This window comes from Rhipicephalus sanguineus, chromosome 4 (genome assembly GCF_013339695.2).
Source record: "Rhipicephalus sanguineus isolate Rsan-2018 chromosome 4, BIME_Rsan_1.4, whole genome shotgun sequence".
NCBI classification, from domain to species: domain Eukaryota; kingdom Metazoa; phylum Arthropoda; class Arachnida; order Ixodida; family Ixodidae; genus Rhipicephalus; species Rhipicephalus sanguineus.
The window spans coordinates 82,102,693-82,125,668 of record NC_051179.1 but is presented as its reverse complement, the minus strand read 5'-3'; the positions used below and the strand labels follow the sequence as shown (position 1 = coordinate 82,125,668).

General features: G+C 47.8%; 2 protein-coding genes across 2 annotated transcripts in view; one reads left to right on the top strand and one right to left on the bottom strand.

The window, feature by feature from the left end:
* Positions 1-22,976, bottom strand: part of LOC119390336 (cytochrome c oxidase subunit 6A2, mitochondrial) — a 673,327-nt gene that overhangs the window by 491,831 nt on the left and 158,520 nt on the right. The gene's annotated exons all lie outside the window — the stretch shown is intronic.
* The window catches only part of LOC119390326 (T-box transcription factor TBX1-B), a 97,610-nt gene that overhangs the window by 56,254 nt on the left and 18,380 nt on the right, over positions 1-22,976 (top strand). The window contains exons 5-7 of the mRNA XM_037657923.2: positions 3,143-3,295; positions 13,380-13,447; positions 15,537-15,688. Of these exons, the coding sequence (XP_037513851.1) occupies positions 3,143-3,295; positions 13,380-13,447; positions 15,537-15,688 (373 nt within the window). The remainder of the gene's footprint in view (positions 1-3,142; positions 3,296-13,379; positions 13,448-15,536; positions 15,689-22,976) is intronic.

The window sequence follows — 22,976 nt, the reverse complement described above, 5'->3', positions numbered from 1 at the left end:
ACAAAGCGATTATCACTACCCGTTACGCTAAAGTATTAACCCCCCCCCCCCCCCCCCCCCAATGAGCATGTGTGGCGTTTCATACAGCTTCGGCTGGCATTTTTTAATTTTTTTTGTGACTCATGTGTGTGTGTGTGTGTTTTTGCTTTGTACTACATGCATTTTTTTCGCCACGTGATCATCCTTACGAGGCATCGAAGGCTTAATAAATGTAACCTCTACCCACAAAAACCACTGTCCGACATCCTTCAAGAGAGTCGTTCGCAGCTGGTTCTCGTGGGAAGCGCAAGCACTTTCTCTCTCCTAGTGTAAGTGCTAGGCGTATCGGAAAATAAAAGCCTGCCATTTCTGGATAAAACATTAACTTTAGCTTAGTACATATCATGCTGAACCTCTGATATAATTTGTCGGGACGTTCAAGTATTCTGTCTATAACCTGCGACACAAACGTGTCTCTATATGGAAAACTCTCCGTAAGAGAGCTTCACGGCGCGAAAGTGAGCGAACATTGTCGTTCAATGTAATTCTCTTCTGGTCATCGTAGTTCCGGCATAGAGTTTCGTATTAATACACTTAGAGGTAATTAAGGCACTAGTGTCTATGGGAGCTGCAACACATAGCGCTTCAGCCAGCATGTGAATTAACGGGTAGCATACGTGACACGTATTTGCCTAAGCTTCGTTCTTTCGGCTACGTTTGGCTCCGTGTCGCCAGCCGCTTTGTCGCCAGACGAAGTTCATCAACCGTTCAGCAGTTTCACTTCACCACCTTGACCTTTTACGCTCACCAGCTCAAATCGGGTCCCGAAGTTCACAGGGACTCATTCTTTTATCCGAAACAAGTGCCAAAACACAACAATAAGCAAATCCACGAGTGGTTTCGAGGCCGCAAGCACGAAGATTAGGCAAATACATGTACTATACCCATCATTCCCACGGTGACTGAACGATCGCAGCGCCAGAGTTCCCTCTAGTAAATGTTGTAGGAAACTCTATATATGGGCTCTGGGACGGCGTCCCATAGCCTAGTACAAATGGTACTCTAAATTGTTTAAATGTTGTGCTAAACACTCAATGACGTGACACGTGACACACAATTCTAGCTCTCCATAGCCTGTACGCGTATATAGTTTTCTAAATCGATCACTTTTTCTTCTAAACACAGTCCCGTAGTAGGTTGCCGATACCCACCTTAAATCGTTAACAATTTGTTCTAAACGCATGCAGTACTTACCCTAAGTCGTCAATAATTTTCCTAAACATTCTTTCTCGATAGTGTATGTCGGGGCTCTTCCAAAGTAGAATACACAGTACTCTAGATCGTCGACCGATTTTCCAAACACGTACGCGCACCACGCGCTGAAACAGTCATCTCCACACCATTTCGGGAGGGCTCTCCCATTGAAGAATTCGTATGTTCTAAACACACTGTACTGTACCGAATAAACCTCCCTGTGTGGGACGTTTTGTTGTCGGGTGCAGTTACACTCACCTGGACTGTTGTTACCATTAAACATAGGCGTGCGCACAGGGGGGGGGGGCGGTCGCCCCCCCTAATCACCTAAGAGGGGGGCGCAAAATCTGCCCCGTACATTGACCCTTCAATCACCTAAGAGAGGGGGGGGGGGTTGCAAACTCTTGCCCCATACATTGACTTAGTAGGGTGGGGGGGCGCTGCGATGAACCTTTGCCCCCCCCTCCCTGATAGGGAATCTTGCGCACGCCTATGCCAATAAACTTCCCTGTGTCGTGGCTGCGGCCGGAGCTTGTAGGCTGTAACCGACTCCAGTTGCATATAATCTACGATAATATAATAATAATATATGGGGTTTAACGTCCCAAAACCCCGATATGATTATGAGAGACGCTATAATCTACGAAGCATTGCGAATCCCACTGCGTATGCTCCCGAAGAAGCGAGAAAGCGCAATTGTAGATTTAACTGCAGCGCGCCTACGCCGAAGAAATGGCTATGCTGGACATCGCCCCGTGGTTGAGAAATGGCTGCCATATATTCGCACGTCAATTTTAAAAATTACGCTCGCGAATTTCAGGGATGCACGCAGGCGATATATCAACTACTCATCTATAAAATACAAAAGAATGAACCAGTAACCATGTGTCCAAATAACAAAGGTTTTGCTTGGGAAGTGCGGCTTGCTATATTGGTCATCATCATCGTGAGGCTGACATCGCCCACTGCAGGGCGAAGAGGCCTCTCCCATGCTTCTCCAATTATCCCGGTCCTGTGCTTGCTGCTGCCTCGTTATCCCTCTAACTTCTTAATCTCATCTGCCCACTTAACTTTCTGTCTCCACATCGCGCGTTTGCCTTCTCTTGGAATCCAGTCAGTTACTCTTAAATGACCAGTTGATATCTTGCCTTCGCGCTACACGCTCTGCCCATGCCCATCTATTCTTGAGATGCGCTGTAATGATACAAGTTCAACATCACCATCATCTAGGGTCCGCTCTTTTACAAATCGTGCTAATTGTGCTGCTGTGTGAGAACGTTTTTTGGGAATTGGGACGCGGGTTTTACTCGCCAGGAAATTTTATAACTGCGTCGGCGCAGTTGTTTTACTACCGTTATAGTGACATGTTCTTTTTTTTTTTCGTACTGTCTGAGAGACGCGGACACGATGAAAAGAATTGAAAAGTAGGGTGAATTTTTCTCACAAAGTACATATGTACCCTGCTATAGCTTTGTATTGTTACCTGACATTTCGTGTTCACTACAGGAGTCTCCTTTGCGATTTTTGTCCTACTAAACAGTTTTATAACTTCTTGTTTTTCGAACTGTTCATTACTTCTTAAAATTGTCTGTAAGGTTACCGTAACCACTGATTGATGTATATCTCACATTTTTTGTCCCCATTCATATTATGTATGGGGGCCTCCCTGACACTTCTTTGGGACTCCCTGTGTTTTGCTATTTTGTATTCGCTATTATGTAAAACTGACATCTTTGATGAATAAGCTTGAACTTGAACAACAATAGCTATGATCGTTGGATAGCATTTGGACATATATATTATAAGTTAAAAGCAATTTGCAGGTCATGTTTAGTGCGCGAGCATACTTGTTTATTCAGCCACGCTGTGTGTACATTTGAAGTGAAGATGCGGGCATTCCTGATTGCAGATCATCCTGAACTCGATGCACCGGTACCAGCCCCGGTGTCACGTGGTGTACGTGAACCGCAAAGGGGAGGACACGTCCAAGACGGAGAACTTCCGCACCTTCATCTTCCCCGAGACCAAGTTCACCGCCGTCACCGCCTACCAGAACCACAGGGTGAGCATACGTATAACTCTTTAAGGATCTGCACGAAAAGTGACTCCTTAATAATTACGTATATAAAGCATAGAAACGCGTCTTCTACAGATCATCCATCGCTTGCAATAGGCTGCATTTATATAGACGGTTGCTTAATAGTTTCTATGAGATCCAATGCAAGCGACTCGATGTATGCAGTGCGAATTCCTATAATGCAGGGCCTCAAACTCACTTCAGCTAGTGGGCCGCAGTCACGAAATTTAGTCCCGCAAGGGCAGGGAGAGTGAAGGTCGAAACGGGGGAAGGGGGGGGGGGGCGTTGCACAAAACGTCATCTAAAGCTCCCATTTGAAGGAATGCATTTCCCATATCTAATATGTGGATCATTTCCGAAGGGGATTTGGAGTCAGGATTCGAGAGACATATCGATACTCATGTCCAGAATGACTCCAATCGGGACACCGATCCTGGAATGTAGAGATTTTATTTCGACGGTTTTGTTTCAACACATGGTGAGCGCATTGGGTGCCTCCAAGGAGATTGTTTTTAAACATCCTTGGGTGCCTCACGAAAAAGATGCTTGAGACCGCCTTTACAAAAATGGATTAGGCAGTCTATAGACTGCCTATATACGTTTTTGTAAGGGCGGCCCCGTCTCTGCAGCTTACCTGAACAAAGCGTTTTTAATCGCAATAGGCGGGTAAATAATCTGAGTGCCATTTAGCAACGTCACGAGCATTTTATTCCTTGTGAAGCCGCGGGCCGCGTGATTGAGACCCCTGCTATAGTGTTTTTTCTAAACAGGAGCTCGATAAGAGGTTGAAGAAACTCATAATCTATGTCAGTAAGAGGCTCATACTCTTAATGTGAACGTTATACCATTTAGGGCTTAACTGCTTCCTAAATGATAGTTGTGGTTTGTATTGAGCGCGTTTTTTTTTCTTTACACATAGGACACAACACGTTCCCTGCGTTACTGTTAAGAACAACGCCTTTCGTGACCTTGTGTCGCAGGATTGCAAGGCTAGAGAAAGAAAGAGAGAAAAGAAAAAAGCTAAATATGGGCCTGAAAGCTGAAGCTTATTGATTGAAAACAAGATCATCGAAGAACGCAAACATTTCTTACCGTAGAGCTTGTACCCGTTTAAATTTAATCATTCAGTGATTGTAAGTACATCGGCCATAAACCGCCCAACAAGGCATTCTAATTGCCTCTTACAATTCCAAACGAGTCGTATACGTCACTGTCCGGAGTTGGCTCACTGCGGACTACAGCCGTTCCTTAAGAGAATCTGCGTATGCCAAAATCGACTTCATAAATAAACAAAAAGAAAACAACGAAAAAGAAACCGCGAAGGGTACGAAATATCTCCATACCGCCTGACGATCTGGCTGCATTTTGTTCTACAAACACGTCAACGCATGGCTCGAACCGATATGATACGCGTACCCCCCTCCTCCCCCCCCCCCCCACACACACACACACAAACAAACAAAGACTGGCACACTATTTCGTTGCGGCCGGGCAGCCACTTAATGGCTCGCTTGTCCTGCATCTTCCTCTCCCATCGCCGTACATACGTTTTGTTACGCATTTTCGTTGCCTCTTCATCTTAAGCGAGTGGGGGGGCAGGAACGCCGTCGCCGAATGATGTGGGTGTTCAGCGGGCACGTCTCCCGGAGTGGCGTGTGCTCTATCACGGCACCGTGATGGACTTCGGGCGCACGGCTGAAACGAAACAAACCGAGCGCACATGATAAAAGTGTACGGGGGAGGTTAAAGTGGGGAGCGGCGAGGAGAGGTGTGTACGAGAAAGGAGATAAACAGAAAGAGCTCTCGCACATGCTCGCGAGATTGCGCGGGAGCGGGCGATGCAACGGCGCTTCAAACTCTTACAGTATCTTATAGGTACCGTAATGCAACCAAGGAGTTGGCAGGCGTTGGCGAGTCTTTCTCCTCCGTGGTCCGTCTGCCTCTTCAGCTCCTCGTAGAAGTTGGGATGCTGTGCGCTTTGCAGCAGCGCGTAGGAAGGAGTCTCGCCACGGGGCTGCGAGACAGACGAGACGGGAGAGCTGTCAGGACGAGACAAATGACCGCTCTCCTGGATGCGAGCGCCGTGACGCTGCCGAGAGTCGACTCTCCCTTACTCTCTCTCTCACACACACACACTATCTCTCTCTCTCACGCTGGAAGAGCGAGAGAGCCAAGCTTCGCCGGTAGCAGAGAGGATTAGCTCAACTTCTTCGTTGAACTTGTTAAACTCCGAGAAAGAAAAAAACAGAAGGGTGCGAAGATGTCCCAGAGGCGTTCGGCTCTGTACGACGCTCGTGGCCATATATACAATCAAATGCGCGCGTTTCTGTCGGAGTGGATGAGGGTGGCGATTTGGGCTTGTTGGTATGGTTACCATCAATTATCTGTCGGAGTGTTTAATTCAGCGGTCTCGAACTCACCTCAGCTAGCGGGCCGCAGTCACGAAAAATGTAATCCCGCAAGGGCCAGGAGAGGGAATCTCAGTTAATGTTGCGCTTTGAGAAAGAAGCCCTGCTTTCCCTTATCTCACATGTGGGTCATTTCCGCGAGGGATTTGACGTCAGGGTTCGAGAAACACAGCGATACCAACCTCCGGAATGACTAAAATCTGGACGCCGATTATGAAATATACTAGACCTTTTGTTACATGGTTATGTTTCAACACATGATGACAGCGTGGTGTGCCTCTCGAAAAAAAAAAATGCTTGAAATCAGTCACTTCTGTGCAGCCTACGCCGAACAACACCTTATCATAAGGTGTTGTCGCCTGCTGCGATTACTAATCGCAGCAGGCGAGAAAATAACGCAGGTACTATTTAGCAAAGTTGAACTATTATGCACGTACTTATTAACCAAATAAAAATAATAAAAATATGGGACGAAGATAAGGGCCGCATGTTTGACTCGGACCCCTGGTTGAGTTAATGACATCGTAGCAGCAGTGTGATTGCGCAGTACACAATGACTGCATACTACACGTTCGTGTCCTCGGAATTAACGTTGCTCTCAGGAAGCGGTCGTTGCAATACTCGATGTCTATGACGCTTCGTTGCGAACCACCAGGTAATTGGTTCGACGTTCGGCCGTAGTTGTGTCGGAGCGGAATTTGAGCACGTTCCCGCACTGAGATTTGGGTGGGTGATAATCAGGACCCCATGTAGGTGGCGAAAGGCAGTTCCGAGCTATCGCGTTCTTTAGCTTCTGTGTAACCGCCGTGTACTGCCCTGAAATATTGAAGCTAACGGCTGTGTGGAATATGCGCTTGAGCATAGGCGTGCGCAGGGTTCTCCATCAGGGGGGGCGAAGTTTCATCGCAGCGCCCTTTCCCCCCCACCCAACTAAGTGAATGTATGGGGCAGACTTTGCGCCCCCCCCCCCCCCCTCTTATGTGACTAGAAAGGTCAATGTACGGGGCAGATTTTGCGCCCCCCCCCTCTTAGGTGATTAGGGGGGGTGGCCGCCCCCCCCTGCCCCCCCACCCCTCCCTGTGCGCACACCTATGCGCTTGAGAGAGAGCGAGAGAGCGCAGCATGAAAGAAGGGACGTACGAACACATGCTCTTGAGTTCAACCCCATTCTCGTGCGTGCGTTTTTTTTTTGCACGCTTTTTTCTCAACAGTTATACAAGACCGATTAGCCCATAAGATAGTCCTTTAATCAATCAGTCGTTCAAGATAATGGGGTCGCAAACGCAGTATGCATATGGATGGGTGACGTTAAAGACGGGCGTATGGAACGGCTTGAAGAAACAGTGCACAAACTCATTGTGTAAGCAACATATCTCCTCAACATTTTAAGATTCCTTATAATTAAAAAAACAAAAGGCTGAATATTCTTCTCTTCATTCTGCAATGAAGATCTGCATTTTTTTCCTGGGTAACGCGTTAATAGCTCAAACGATCCTGCTTCGTCAGCGAATGCCCATGCAGACCGCGCTTCCCGTACTTCGGCTCAATTTCCTACGTGTTCAAATTTATGACGCCAAGAAAAGGAGCAGCCTTGCAACACCAGAGCCCTCGCGTACAGCACAGCGCATTGAAAAGAACAGAAACAAAACTCAATGCTTAAAGCGAACGAAGTAAGCAACAAGTAACAGAACGTTGCCCACCCATTGCTTTCACACGTCTCCCCACTTTGTACTGTGTTTTTTTGTTTTGCTTTGACAGAACTCGGGGCAATGTATCCGTCGTCGAGGCGCTGCAGGAATGCCATCGTTCTGCCCCTAAAACAAGCACCGTAATACGTCACAGTGTGGAACACGCTATACGCTGACAGCCGGCCAGTCGATGCAGCAAACAGGGCCATGTTTCTTCCCTACCGGACGGCGCACCCTTCTGCCGCAGTGTCCACATGTGTTCTGCAGGGTCACGCCCCTCCGTTGCCTCCGTTATCCTCCCCCAAAGGACATCCCCCCATCCCCTTTCTCTTTCACATCCTGCACGCTGGCTTCGACAGCGCAGCGCTTGCAACACGCGCGCTCGAGCCCGTGAGTAAAGTGATACCGCTTTGTACGCCAAGAAAAAACACATCACGCTGTGCCGAACCGTTCCGTGCTACACAACTCCCTTGTACTGCATCGCGGCAAGAAACTGACCAGGGCCGGCAAAGTGAAAGCCAATACATGCTACTATATGTCCTACTTATTTTTACTTCAGGCGAGGGCTTACAAAACGCTTGTTCCACGGCATCTTCTTCTTTTCTTTCTTCTTCTTTATTTTTTTTTGTTTGAGTGGAACTGTCACAGTGTTACAAACGCGAGACCCGTAAGCAACAATATACGACTCTTTACTGTTGCTGTGCTCGTGCAGCCCTGCAGCCTTCCAGAGGTGTGCATAATCGTGGCCAAGCCAGGTAAAATCATTAACGGCTTCATAATAGGAAGCAGCGCGAGCAAACGAGACGAGAAAGACGGACAGGACTTGCACCGTTTGCCCGCGCTGTTTACTGTTACGAAGCCGTGCTAATAGGCTCAAGTCCATGCCCTTTTAATGGGGTATGAGATATTGGAAAAGACAGATGGAAACATACATGCAAAGGAAAGACAGGGGGCTTTAACTGTGCTGCACCTGGTTTGCTACCGTACTGCAGTGGAGCAGGAGAAAGCGGGTAGAAAAAGAGTAAGAGAACGAAGAAGGAAGGAGAGAGCGTGTGATGCGCGCGGAAGGCGTATACAACGCTCATCGCGCAATCAGAAAAAAAGGTCACAGAACTCAGTTGTCGATCTGCAACTTCAAAGATCAGCTAAGGATGGCCGTGAGGGCCCTGGACTCGGGGTGTTGTCCTTGACTAAGGAAGCCTCTCCTGAGCTCTCTTCTCAAATAAAGAAGTTTTATTCTCTCCCGCTTTCTGGAGAAAGTGCAACAGAGTACGCGCTTAAGGCCTGACCACACGTACGCGTTGCAGCGTGTCAGCGCGTACGTGTGGTCAGGCCCTTATGGTCCTCAGCGTGGACGACGCTTGCGAGGCCATGCCATAGACTCATACTGCGGGCCGCTTTAAACCGACTGGACGGTATAGAACATTCGCAGAAGCAAGAAAAAGAAAAGAATAGACAAGTATTTTGAATCCCTAAACGCACATATGACGTGCGTGTGTCAGTTGTACGGACGTCTATATATAGCTTCGCAACATAGCGACGTCACCTATCCGCCGGCCGATGAACGCATGAGTCGTTGCTGCATTTCTGCGCTCGGGTTTTTTTTTTTTTTTTTTGTTTGTTTACGCTGTTACAACTCTATTCTGACAGGTACCGTACAAATTAGCACATGTATGTCTAAATTTCAGTATATAAAGCTGTATTTTTTTAAACAGCACTGGACTTTACAAGTGCCTGTAAACTGTCATCATGCATTTATATGTGGGCGTTCATTTAACTGCATCGTTATCATTTTCTAACCTTTACTTTTTTTTTCCTGTCTATTTCGTCACCCGACATTATGATGTAGACGGTGCTTGATTAACATCTATGCGTTTCCTCCTCCGTTTCTTTCACTGTCCGCGATCTGACGAGGCATGGCCTACGAAGCCGTTGCAATTTACATTAACTTGATATTGTGCTCTATTATAGATCAAGCAGAAACAGTACGGTACCCTATATATGCCTTCACCGTGCATGCATTCACCCAACGTATTCCATTACTCCAACGACCTCCAAACCAAAGTTTCTTTCAGTTATACACAAAAGATTGCACTCGAATTTCATTTCGAACCAAATGACCTCGAACGACTTCAAGCTAACACTTTGGTGTTTTGGTCATGTCATGCGGGCTGCCGGTTCTATGAAACGTAAGCTAATATTGCCAGCCAAAGTGGATGGTAAAATGGCGTCGTCCGACGCACGGCATGCTTAGATGGTACATAACCTTCAGGCCACGAATAAAATGTATCGGTGAGTTTAACTTGTGTTCGATTGATCTCACTGGAGTCGACGGCGACGTCTCGACGGTTAAGCCAAGCAAACGGGTATGTGCCACATAAGTTTGTGCGACCTATCAGAAAACTGTCATCATCATAAACGGGTACGTACCACAGAAAGTGGGCAAATCCCACTACTCACCACTGGTCCACTAAAAAAGAAGGCAATAGTTCGCCCAACACTAGGGAACGGGAAAGGCAACGGCGGCTACGAGAAGAACCCGGAGCGATGGAAGGCCTACGCTTGGTTTCATCGCGAGTTTGTCGCTGGTTGGACATCCATGTCGTGTCTGTGACTGTATGAGAGGTGCAAACGCTTGGTTTCAGTGCGAGTTTCGGTCTCTGGAGCTTGGACATCCGTGTTGTGTCTGTGACTGTCTTAGGTTTAACTCGAACCTCTCTGCGCTCAGAATCAACGTAGAAACAACCGAGCATCATCTAGCTAAAGCCTAGCAACGACCTCGAAGCAACCTATAGAAGGCTAGAAGCAACCCTCATCACCTAGCTAAGGCCTAGAAACAACCTAGAATTTGCTTATAGTATAGATTGTATACGCCGAGCTTGCATTGTGTAGACGGTGCTTCGAGCTTCGATTGTGTACAGACGATACCTCGAGCTATGCGTCGTAGCTTCGCTCACGGGCACTCAAAGAGAGAGAGAGAGAGAAAGGGAGAGAGCAAACTTTTGTTTACAAGAGCAGCAGTGAATTCTTCCTGGATGAGTCGGACCTTCAGAAACGGGAGCGAAAGCGTCGAAGCGACGCACACCTCCTTTTCCTTCTCAGGAGAGAAAATAACGGCTCCTTAAAAACACCTCCTCTTTTTCCGTCGCGGAAGCCACGCCGCTCACATTCCTCGCGTCTCTGCTGCGTCCTCCGCTACGGGGTCGTCCAAGACAAAACAAACAGACGCGGAATATGCCGGTCGGTGTGCGCGCTTGCTTGCTTGCTTGCTTGCTGGCTTGCGTAGTGTGCGTCATTACCACCCCGCAAACCGCGTGGCATCTTCCTTGGCGTTCTTTCGTCAGCGCTCGAGCCGTGGCGGAGAGTTGCGGCGCGGGTCGCGCAAGTTTCAGCATTTATGACCTCCCAGAGTGCCGTAATTCAGCGCTGACGGGACGATACTCGAGAGTTGCGAGGTCATTTTCTCAGTTTTTATTTTTCTGTTTTTCTTCCTCGGGACGAGCGCGGCGCACGACGAAGCTAAGCTCACTCGGGTATACCCACAGGGGACGAGTAATTTGTAAAGGTCCCGCTTCGCACGCATGGTGGTGGCAAAGTTGTGGACCATGCTTTCTTTCTTTCTTTCTTTCTTTCTTTCTTTCTTTCTTTCTTTCTTTCTTTCTTTCTTTCTTTCTTTCTTTCTTTCTTTCTTTCTTTCTTTCTTTCTTTCTTTCTTTCTTTGGTGGATAATTCTTTTTTGTTCCTGTAGTATCTCTTCGCTTTTGCTCCACATTGCCAGCAAGCGCGAGCCGAGAGTCTCAAAAAAGAAGGGAGTTTGCAGTTCGCTGCCGCCGATGTCGTCGAAGAAGAAGACGAAGAGGAGAGAAGAATGCACGCTCGGAAAATGGGGGGACGATGTCTAAAAGAAAAGCACGAAAGGCCGTACTAATACTGATAATAAAAAGAAGAAGACGAAGAAGCGAACTTTCCTCAAGACGAGTGCCGCCAGGCAGGCGGTAAATCACTTGTTGCTCACAAAAAAACCTTTCTCACCCTCGGGGGGGGGGGGGGGGGGGGGGCAAGCCCGTACGGCAGCCAGGCGATGACGTGCGCTCGAAAGCATGCGCGCGCGAGTGCACTGCAGAAAGCGGCGCCTAGTGGAATGTTTTGTCCCAAGCGTGGTACGTATAGAGAAGCACTTGGGGCAGTGAGTGTTGGTGTAGTATGGTGGGTGCGGACTGCGGGTGGTGGTGGTTAGTATCACAGCAGAGCGCGCGTGCCGTTATAAATTAACCGCGAGACGTCGCCGCTGAACCGTACAGCTCGAAGAGTGTTAGTCACGTGATCGTGACACGCCGAAACCGTGACGTGTGGGGTCCCGCACGCACTGTGTATAGTGCTACGTTTTTTCGTCGCCTTCTCTATCCGGGCGTTTTGGTTTCTTCGAGGGAGAGTATAAACAGAAACTTCTGTTTCACTTGGTCGCCACTAACGCGCGAGCGAGCGGGCTAGCGCGTGGCTCGAATCTGCCAACGCCTCGATTGTGCGTCGCCGGGCCCCGCCGCGTCGTCGGTGCGTGTTCGACGACAGGTCGCGAGGAGAAGGCGAGGCGATCGGGCAACGCGGCGCGAGTGCGACACGGTTGCTCTCGTGCCGCGCGAACACGGACGTTGACAATCCGCTTTCGCTGTCTGCTTGTCGGGGGTTTCTGCTTTGTTTGTTTCTCTGGCGCTCTCTATCCACCGCCACGCTTTTCTTCGGCAACAACCGCGCCAGTTGTTTTATCTTTATTTCGTCTTTTCTTCTCCTTTTCTCTATCGTATCAGCTCGAGCGGGCGAAGCAGAGTTCGCAGTTCGAAGATGCGTAAATGTTTTCCAAGTGCGGGGCTTTTCGATAAGCCCACGGGCTTTAATCAGTATGGCAGAGATCACGTGACGGTGAAGCTCACGTTGACGGCGCGGCTATCATCAGTCCGCCGATAGTTTGAGTGTCCTCCGAGCCTTTCGATATAGTGTCGGCTGCCCCACCCATTGTCGGAGCGTCCGCGTTTTGAGAAACAGCAGATGCGGTGCTCAGACATGTGACTCGTAGCGCTATATACCTGGGAGTAGACGAAGGAAAATCTGATCTCTGCAGTCTTACGCCAAGGAAACGCCCGCCTCGTTCATTCCTGGGGTGCTATTCTGGACGTGGTCAAATTCCGCCATATTGTCAAATTATGTAATGGCGGCATTTTCAGCCAATCAGGGAAACCGTAGCAGCCCTCAGGGCCAATCAGAGTTGACCAATGGTGGAATATGACAATGACCAGCCATAGCACCCCTTGTCTCGAGAAGGCCAGATGCGCCTACATATATGTGTATATCTTGTACTAACTTCTGAAATGTGGTGGGTGGAAATCAAAAGCTAGACTTCGACGCATGGTGCTGCTTGCACGTACAATCGCGCCGGCGTCGCCACGTTTTGCACGAAACCAAGACCGACTTTGAAACGCTATGTGTACGTAACACACACGACACATATCAGTGTGTGTTCCGCACCGTTTCAAAATCGTGTATGTGCAAAGCAGCACGTTTACTCGATACTTTGCCTCGCCGCCTTCGGCTAAAATTTGCGTATTCGTCTGTTCACACATGCTTCTTATTCAATCCGTGTCTGCCCAAATAAGGGTCCGAATGCCATTTCACGTATCGATTATATGTGTATATTTCACCGCTGTCGTGTACCTGATTCGAATAGGAATTAAAGTGAAATAAAGTAGTATCGGTGTGTAAGGGAATTAAACGGGAATTAACAGGGAACCAAACGTTAATATACGCGTATTAAAACTGTATGCCTGTAAATTAAATGTCAAAGTGAATTAAAGTGAATGAAATGTAATTTAATGAGTGCCTCGTGAGAGCAAGGGCTTTCTGCTGTGCTCGCCTTAGCTAAATGGGCTTTTTTTTTTCTTCCAATTACTGATTTGAATGTTTGTTTGGACTCTTTGTCAGATAACGCAGCTGAAGATTGCCAGCAATCCTTTCGCCAAAGGCTTCAGGGACTGCGACGCAGAAGACTGGTGAGTATAAGATGCGCTTCAATTCGCGTGAAATCAGAATGAAGCTGTTTTTTTTTTCACAATTGCTGTACATTTTCGGTGTTCGGTTGATCTCGAAATGTATTTTGTGCCACACCGTTTGATCAGCATTCCTGCAGCTATAGTAGGGCGACAATGTTCACTGGAGAGTGTCATCAGTTTATGATAACTTTTTCTAAGCGCACGTCTGACTGCTTGCTAATGATGACATGCCGATGATTTGTTCGTAACTCGCAAGTGCGTACTTGTAGCGGCGGTGATGTACGAACGATCGAAGTGTGTAAGCAATCTTTACTCACTCGGAAGAATGGCCTGATGCGAAGGAACGTGCCCTGTGTAGGTGAACACAAAATGATAGAACGTTTACGTAACAGATGTTGCGTTTGTTCTGGCCGGCTTCCTCAGTTCTTGAGGCCGTGGTCGTACGTTATCCGCTACGCAAAAAGACTGAAAAAGCAAATATTATAAAATAAAATAGCATGAATCCGGAAAAAAAGCAAGACAGACTTGTGGTTTAACAAAGAGAGTCACTGTAACGCGAATTAATGAAAAAAAAAAAACAAGACGGAGAGGTAAACGTTTACTAATGAAACAGTCAGCATAGATTGAAGTCCATCTCATCCAGAAGCGGGCGGTGTCCTATTGGTCAAGAAACCACGCGCGGCTGCTACCGTTTAAGTGATTAACTAAAATAGTAATAATTAAAAACGTGATTCACTCCGCAGTGTAATGCTCTGGATTATTTTGGCTTCATGGATTTTTTTTACGTGCATCTAAACAAGCCCGCTTTCACTAGAAAGCAGCCGGCGCGCGGCCTGGAATCGAACCCGCGACGTAGTCTTCAGCAGCGGAACTCCATCTCCCACAAAGCCACCGCTCACGGATATAGCGATAATTACCGCAGCGGAAATCAAACGCTCGAATTCTTCCGCTTACGCTCTCTACAGATAGACTCGTACACCTCGACTGCGCTTCTACAGCAAAAACTTCGTGTCGGAGTTTATTTTCGGGTCATCCTCCTATATATATTAAGTGACAGCTGCGGCGCGTTTCAATGTGCGCGAAGCAGCAGTCGTGATCCGTCCAGGAAGACGGCATCTTTGGGGGATACGGAGACGCGCCCGCTTTTTATGTCCTCGAGCTTCATGCTGGCGAAGCGCTCTCAAAGCGGTCGTTAAAAGACCGCTATCAACTATACCGCCTTTCGAGAGCTATACTCTATACTATATACGCTGAAGAAGGGGCTGACTTGGCGGCGACATCACAAGCCAGATATCGCACTCGAATGTGTTCCCCCCGTTCTTGAGGATTGCTATCGTGCGTTCGGAAGCAGAAGCCCCCATCGCTGTACGCGACATTCGGCAACGCTCCTCGATCAAGCTGGTCGTGAAAAGCGATACCTCGCGCGAAGTCACAGCAGTCCGAGGCTTCCGCTTATAATGCATGACCCATATATAGTAAAAACTTCTTTTACGAGCGATTAAAAGAAGAAAAATGACGGCTGTCCCGTCTTGGAAAGCGGTTGCGGCTGTCCCTTGATGTATAGAGTAAATCTTGACAGGTTCAGAAGAGCGTATACGCCACTTTCATAGCGAGACGTTCCTAAAGGAAACACCCGCGTACGTTGGTTCAATGTTTCCAAGGGGCTGCTGCTCTCTCGCGTTATGCATTACCTGCCATTCACTGTAGATAGATTGTACTGCACGCAAGGCATAGACGCAACACAGGCGCACTGTCTTGTCTGCTTGTACGTTAACTGAGCTAACGAGGAGGCTAGCGGATTACAGCTCAAAGGCGAAATCGTCGACAAGTCGAAGGACCGACGCAGGGACGCCGAGTATGGGAAATTAGTTCGGCTGATGTCCGTGATGTGATTAACTCCTAGCGTTCGTGATATGGGTGGTGCACCTTTATCCACTTTTGCAGGCTTAAGTCGAAACTGATTTGCCAAATCTCATGATTCTATAACTCACACGTGAGCAGGAATTGGCAGGCTAAATAGGTTGCCAATACGGGACTTGTCCATCTTCATTTCCTGAGCTCATAAGCCTTCTTCGTTAATTAAACGCAGGAGCGTCCCTCCTGGCGTGGCAGAGATGCTGGGTCACCACCACCTACCTCCGCCGGTCAAGATGCCCAAGGTGCACCCGCGGCCTTCGTCCATCCAGCAGCTGCTGCACGGTGTCGGCCACACGGCGGCAGCCTACACCAAGACCGAGAAAGGTGAGCGTATGTTTAACACCTCCCGCAGTATACTTTCAGCATCACCTATACTGCTGAGACAACCCGCTAAATTTTATATGTAGTGACGATAGTACAGGTATATGTATGTGACCACCCATGCATCTGGTACAAGTCTTTGGCTGTACCAGATGCATCTGCTCATGCATCATGCTCATTCATGCCTGCGACTAACACTGGTCGCACGACCATTTTGTGACTGACGACCAAGGAGTGGCTCAAGGCGACTGATGTTCATACCAGCTAACGCGATATGTATCCGTAGCCACTACGAATTCGCATCCGCTCGCACAGCCACTGCCTCGTAAAAGTGTTCCTACACATCTGATTGGTTCAGGAGTTTGCGACGTCGGTCTGAATGAGGATGAGACCGAACTAGCAATCAGTGCCCCCCCCCCCCTCATTTTTCAACAAAAAATAAAGACGCGGTAACGAGCCGAAAAGAGCACGACTGATTCCAACAACCCTGGCTTCGCAAACCTCTTCCAACCGCGGGTTCGACACAATAGATCTCGTGTGCTATTTTCTAACCTCCGGGAGACCCGTCATTCCGGGTCAACAAAAATAAAGTCGTTCCTCTCTTTCTGACCTCCTTTGTCTAACTTTGAGACACAAGAGCGAAAGACAGAGGTGTGTACCCGAGGGTTGGAACGAAAGTGAAACAATTACTCAGAAAGAAAAGGACAAGCAAACAAACCGCAAAGACAGTGACACTTGTTTTTCCCCGGCAGGCTCATCGGACCGCATCCACGCATAGCCACAGCAGTGGTCTTACGCAACTCCCCCCCCCCTCCTTCTCTTTCTTTTTTCCAACCTCCTCGTCGCAAACTCCGGATGCTCGCTTCTTCGGCCGAGACGAAAGGATGCGGCGTAAATTATAAGGCGATCCTCCGCCGCACTAACGGTCTCGAAACAGGCACTAAAGTAACGACCGGGGCAGGCCACTTTTTCAAACGCCACGTATACGATACGCTACTCTCCTTCTCTTCCTCCAACCTCTCTCTCACTTTCTGACGTAGGTAACTGCCTGCAAACCTCCAAACGACCTCTCCATCTTCCCGATGATGCCTCTCCTATTTGCTCCTTTCTTTTTTCTCTTCGTATGCAACCCCCCCCTCGTCAGTTATTAATTGTACCCTTCACGGGCTCGTTTCTTCCTCTCGCTTTTCTTTCACTCTCTCTCTCTCTCCTCCCCGTCTCCTCCATCTCGTCTCGTTATATACACTATATGCGCAGCGCAGTGAGCGCGCCGATAGGGCGCGCAAAAACAGAACACATTCATCACGCGAGAGCAAGAGGAAGATAGCTCGAGAAAAAAAAAGAGAAGAAACAAAAAACAGTGGGAGAAAAAGGCGTGACAAACCGGAGCGGCGCTGCGCTATATCCACATGGAAGAAGAAGAAGAGGAGTCGAGTGCTGTGCCAATGTTAGCATTCCAGCTGAGAAACCGTTTCTTTCCGCTTCTTGTGTTTCACTGAGCGCGCCGCATGCAGCGATATACCGTGTGTGCGCTTCGCTCCGAGGAGGAAGAGCAGAGGAATAGTAAAGGAGTGGCAGTGCGAAGCGGTAAGGAGGATGGAAGGAGGAGGAGGAGGAGGTCTGGTCCACTTCGCGAGAGGGCCCGGCGTGTCAAAAATGAAATGAGCGAAACGAAAGGATTCGTTTTACAACCGCCGACGACAGTGCGTGTTCAGTCATAAAGTATACCCTCACGGAACCCTTCGCGTGCTCCCGATAGCTTGACGATATCCGCCGTTCTACTCTATACTGCCGAGTCTGTGGTCGTTGGTTCGATTCCCGACCCCGCTGGGAGCACATTCCTCCGAGGGGCGCAATGAAAAGAAATAAGTAGAAACGTTTAGATCGAGGTTAAGAAAGCTGCCAAATTTACATCCGTGGCCTTTCGTGACGTCTAGATCTAGTGGAAACTGCTTTATCTTCTCTTTGACTTTACACTACATTAATTAAACCACTTAACGATTTATACAAAGCTTCAGTATGATAGGCAATTGAGCCAGTCGGTAGGGTTGCATCATGGACGAAGGTAGGCTGTGCAAAAACAAGAACACAAGAGAAGAAAACGGTGTTTGGCTTGTTCTTGTCTACTGTGTTCCTGTTTTGCCAACTTACTTTCTTTCATGACAAAGCTTTCCTTGTAGGCCCTCCTCCAGCGATTTTTCTTTTAAAGGGGTCATGAAGCACCCCTTGGGCTGATTGAAGAAACACATCCTGCGGAAAGCTGACACGGCTATGAACTGCTCTGCAAAATATTACAGTCGTGCGCGCCGCGTAATGGCCACAAGCGGAGCGCGAAGTTGCCGTTTCCCCAGGCACCCTCTTTTCAAACAGAGGCCGGTTCTCACTCTCGTCGGTGGGCGGGGCGTCTGTCCGCTGTACGTCGCAAGAGACATAGCATGCTTATTGGCCGATAGCCGACGTAAATCGAGAGCGGCGTTCGGATCATATGCGCTTCTTGCCGCGGGGTGCCGCCACTTGCCGGCGCCGCACTCCTCAGTACACGGTAGCCGCACTCGCGCAAGCGAATCACAGCGGGAGAGCGATCGCGTTTCATGACGCGCGCTGGCGTAACTTCTTTCCCCCATGCCATCCCTCCCTGTCTAGCTTCCAGTGCGCTCGTCGGCACGAGAAAAGAGAGAAAGCGCTGGGAGCGTGCGCCAAACCCCCGTAACTCCGCTGATTCTTGACGGATTCGAGAAATTTTTGCGGCAATAGATTCGGGAGGCAGTACACTCCGATACTGAGGCCATTAGATCATTACTTGGAAAAGTGGTTCATGACCCCTTTAAGCTGCACGGGGGCATTTCACGCTAATTTCTACCTGAAGTTCAAAGACTGTATATAAGGAACCTATTTGAGCGTTACGAATGAACACATTGCGCCTGTTGTGTGTTGTGAACACTGCAAGAAAATGTTCTAAAAGAGGAGAGAAAGATAGAAAGAGAAAGAAAGTAGCAAGGCATTCTCACTTTGGGCACTCAAGGTTTTTATAATCGCATGTATTATAACGCACTTAACTTTAATTTGTGTGCCGCCTAAGTAAACCTCATCGTAACCTCACGATAAGCCGTTACATAAAGTGAGCCGAATAGGCCCTGACGGATATTGTCTCCTAGAACTATAGTGTACCGACAAATTTTCTTTTCTTCTCCCCCTCCCCCCTTTTCTATAGCCTTAACCCATCCCTAATTTAATTGTAGCCAATCGGAAAATTGACCCGGCTGGCTGTTCTGGAAGATTGCATTACGTGTATTGTCCATCTGAGCGCACGCTGATTGGCTAGGTGGGCAGTCGGCCGTGACAATTGGCGCGTGTTCGCCTGCAGCTCTCGAGCTCTGTCCAATCAGCGCGAGCTGTGGAGTGTTACTGTATACCTCTCCGCCTGTTAATTATTTTAAAGCGAAGCTTTATATGTCCATGCGAAAGCAAAATCCGGCGGTCCTGTGCACGCAGAAAACTCCTAGCGCGTACGTGCCACCGAAACCGGGCAAATCCGCTATCCAGCACTGGCCCAATTACGATTACGGCAAACACCAATTACGATTTTTGGGCCCACGTAACCAACAAAACTCACAGGATCCCTTATGCGTTCGCCTAAGACAACTCAAAGGTGAACGCCATCTTCTTCTTTTTCTCTCGGTCGATGTATTGGTCCTCCCCTCCGAAAGCAGCCTGCACTTATAACGTGGTTTTGCATTGCCTCCAGGATCGGAGGCATTACAAGCTTTCTGCACCTCACTCACCTGGTTTCGCGACGCCTCCGTGATCGACCCACCTTTGACCAAAGGGACGATGTCGTGTGATGGTGTCATGATGGTCGCGTCACGTCGCAGTGACGTGCTTATGGCGTCACACAAATTGGCGATTTGGGACGTCATCGCGCGACGACGATTTTTCGCGTCACTCGTGTTGACGCCGCCTCTCAACTTTCGCTTTTTATGAGGCAACTAAGGCTTTCGCCTTAATAGCTGGAAATCACTTTAATGAACCGTTGAGATCAGGGGCTTAGGCAGAAATTTTTTTCGGGGGGGAGGGGCACTTCCTTGATCTAAAGTGGGGGCCGGGCAGGCACGGGCCCGGTGTGCCACCCCCTGGCTACGCTACTGGTCGAGATTAACCCAGTGACACCAGGGCCGCGCGTTTCAGTTTTCGCCGTTTAACCGTCTGTACGGAGTGCTTTACGGTTAAGGTTTTTTTTAGGGGCGAAGCTCCTTAAGCGGCACCCGTTCGTCCCTCGTCGTGCTCGTAGTAGTGAGTAACAAGTCTTACCCTTTGACCTCCAAGGTGGTGCCGGTGGGAGATTTCTCCTGTGCGTTGTTGAACAATAAAAATTCGCAGCGTGCGCGTTAACTAAAGCCGAATTCTTCTGTCTCTGTAGAAGTGTAAGTGTTAGCTAAAAGCCGACTTCTTCTGTCTCTCATTCCCATTAGCAGCCATTGTTTACCTCCAAGGTAGTGCCTGGTGAGATTTCTCCTGTGCGTGATTAAACAATAAAAATTTTGTTCAAAACGCCGTTGATTGATGAAGTAAACCAACGAAAGACGCCAGATGTTTTGTAAAAACAAAACGAAAGAACGCCAGGGTGATTCCACGAGAGATCGAACATGCCTGTCCGGTCGCATTTTTTGTTTTGCCTGGGTTTTTTATATGTTGTGTGGGCACATTCAAAGTGCACGGAACTGAAAATTTTATTTCCAAGAAACGCTCCCAGCGCGCCAAAAAAATATTTGAAGGTGGCGGCGCATGCATCCTGTTTTTGCTCACTGCATTGTTTTCGGATTTCACGGCCGAATTTAGCGCGAACTATAAATGATGTGTCGAAAATTTCTTTTGCTGGTTTTAATACGCATTACTGTGAATTACATCCATGCTTTTTTTATGCTGTCCTCAAAAAGAAGAAAATGTGAAAAAATGGCAAACACGGCCGAAATCAAAAAAGGGTCCTAAGTTTGAGGCGCCTTGGCGCCTTTACTATTGCAAACAGAAATTTGAAAACAGTGTCAAATATAGAAAAGAGCCTTTGCAACATTTATGCGGAAGATCATTTTCCTACGGTCAGCGCAAAAAAAGAAAAAAAATTGTTAAATAAGCGAGTTTTTTTCAAAAAAGTATATTTTCAAAAAATAAAATAAAAAAAACTCCGGTCTCAATTTTGACGGCAATTTTTTATCGAAGAGCGCTTATGTCAATAAACACACGGTTTTAATATCATATGTCCTCATTTGCTTTGTTTACGAGATATAACTGGCCAAAGTGACCCTTGCTGTGAGTGCTCACTTCAGTGCGACTGATGGTTGTAATAGCTTGAATTGTGCGTAAATCGCAGTTTTATTTATTCTGCTGCAGCAAAACCTTGCTCTGGTGGCTTTTCGTCAAGAAAAATGTGTTCTCAGATTTTATTTGTGTCTAGCGTGTGCAAAAGTGGGCTGCTGCCGCCCTCTAAATGGCTCACGTGTAAACAGTTTGCAGCCTACAACCTCGCCTACAATCATCAGAGGAAAGATGGGCGCGCCTGTTCAAGATATCAGCCGCTTCTTCTTCCTGAAGGAATGCCTGGTCTACCTCATCGCCGGTTAGATGTAGACAGGTTTTCCTTGAGGAGCCTAAAGCAATGCAAGCAGACCTCGCAGGTGTCGCAAAGATCCTCAGCCTATGACAGTAGCTTCTGGAGGTAGGCAACAACAAAAAGAGCAAAGAAAAAAAATTTGCGCAACGAAAACGTTTTCCCTCAGCAATCTTCTTTTTGTGAACGCGTAAATAATCGGCACAGAACAATCGGACGTAGCCATGGGCCGCGCGCATCGCGTGTAGTGAATAGCTAGACCTAGAGCAAGCCGAAACGTTTATACTGAACGGCGCCGCACATATTATCTCACATCTGCGCAGCTGTCATGAATGCCTTTCCAGAACTGCTTACGGTTTAACATTTTATGACTAAGGGTGTCTAAGCGCTTTGGGCTGTAATATTTAATTTGTAGGCCGCACTCATTGTCAAAACTAAGGGTAATGTCCGTCTGGTGCCACCAATGACCTTTGCTGTCCTCGACGTGGGAAAGCACTTAAGTAAAGTAGCAACAAAACATCATCAATTGGGAAGCTTCGGCCACTCATGGCTTAATCATGCCGCACCGCACGTTTTCTGGCTGCTGAAACGCTGAGGTAAAGGTCGAGATGATACAGGAAGACGTTATCTGCGACGCCGAAAACATGTGATAGCGGGAAGTGAAATAAACGGCTCGGAAATCATTGAGCTAACTTTTTTACAAATGTTGCTTAGGCACAATGTGCGTCGAATGGGGAAGATGGTTAGAGCGTACAATGCATGTAATGGAAGGGAAGCAAGCAGGCAGTGAGAAAACAACAGCATAACAGCGCGCCTGCTGATTGTGGCATTTAGTTACAGATTAAGTTGGCCTTCGCTGCATACAGATGCTTTATTCTGTGTGCAAGGAGAGTTTTGACAAAGTGACCTAAACCATGTGTTCGCGGTGTCTCGCGTGCTTCTGATTAACGAATACTGGCGGGTAAGTTGAGGTTGTAAGCTGCAAACTGCGTACGCGTTCGGCCTTTAGAGAGCGGCAGAAGCCCATCCCCACACACGCTAGACATAATTAAAGTTTGAGAATGCATTTTTCTTGACGACAAGACACCAGAGCAAGGTTTTACTGCAGGAAAATAATTAAAACTAGATTTAAGTGCAATGCAAGCTGATGGCAACTATCATCGCACTGAAGTGAGCACACACAGCAAGGGTAATTATGGCCCGTTAAATCTCGTGAACAAAGCAAATGAGGACATACATATTAACATGGTGTTTTCACTGACATAAGCGCTCTTCGACAAAAAAAATGTCAAAATTGAGGCCTGAGTTTTATTTTTCGAAAATGTACTTTTTGAAAAAAACTCGCTTCTTTAACTATTTTCTTCTTATTTCGCGCTGCCTGTAGGAAAACGATCTTCCGCATAAATGTTGCAAAGGATCCTTGAAATACTTGGAAAAAAGCATGGATGTATTCACAGTAATCCGTATTAAAACCAACAAGAAAATTTTCGACACATCGTTTATAGTTCGCGCTAAATTCGGCCGTGAAATCCCAAAACATTGCAGTGAACAAAAACAGGAGGTCTGCGCCGCCACCTTCAAATACTTTTTTGGCACGCTGGGAGCATTTCTTGGAAATAAAATTTTGGGTTCCGTGCACTTTGAATGTGCCCACATAACATATAAAAAACCCAGGCAAAAAAAAAATAT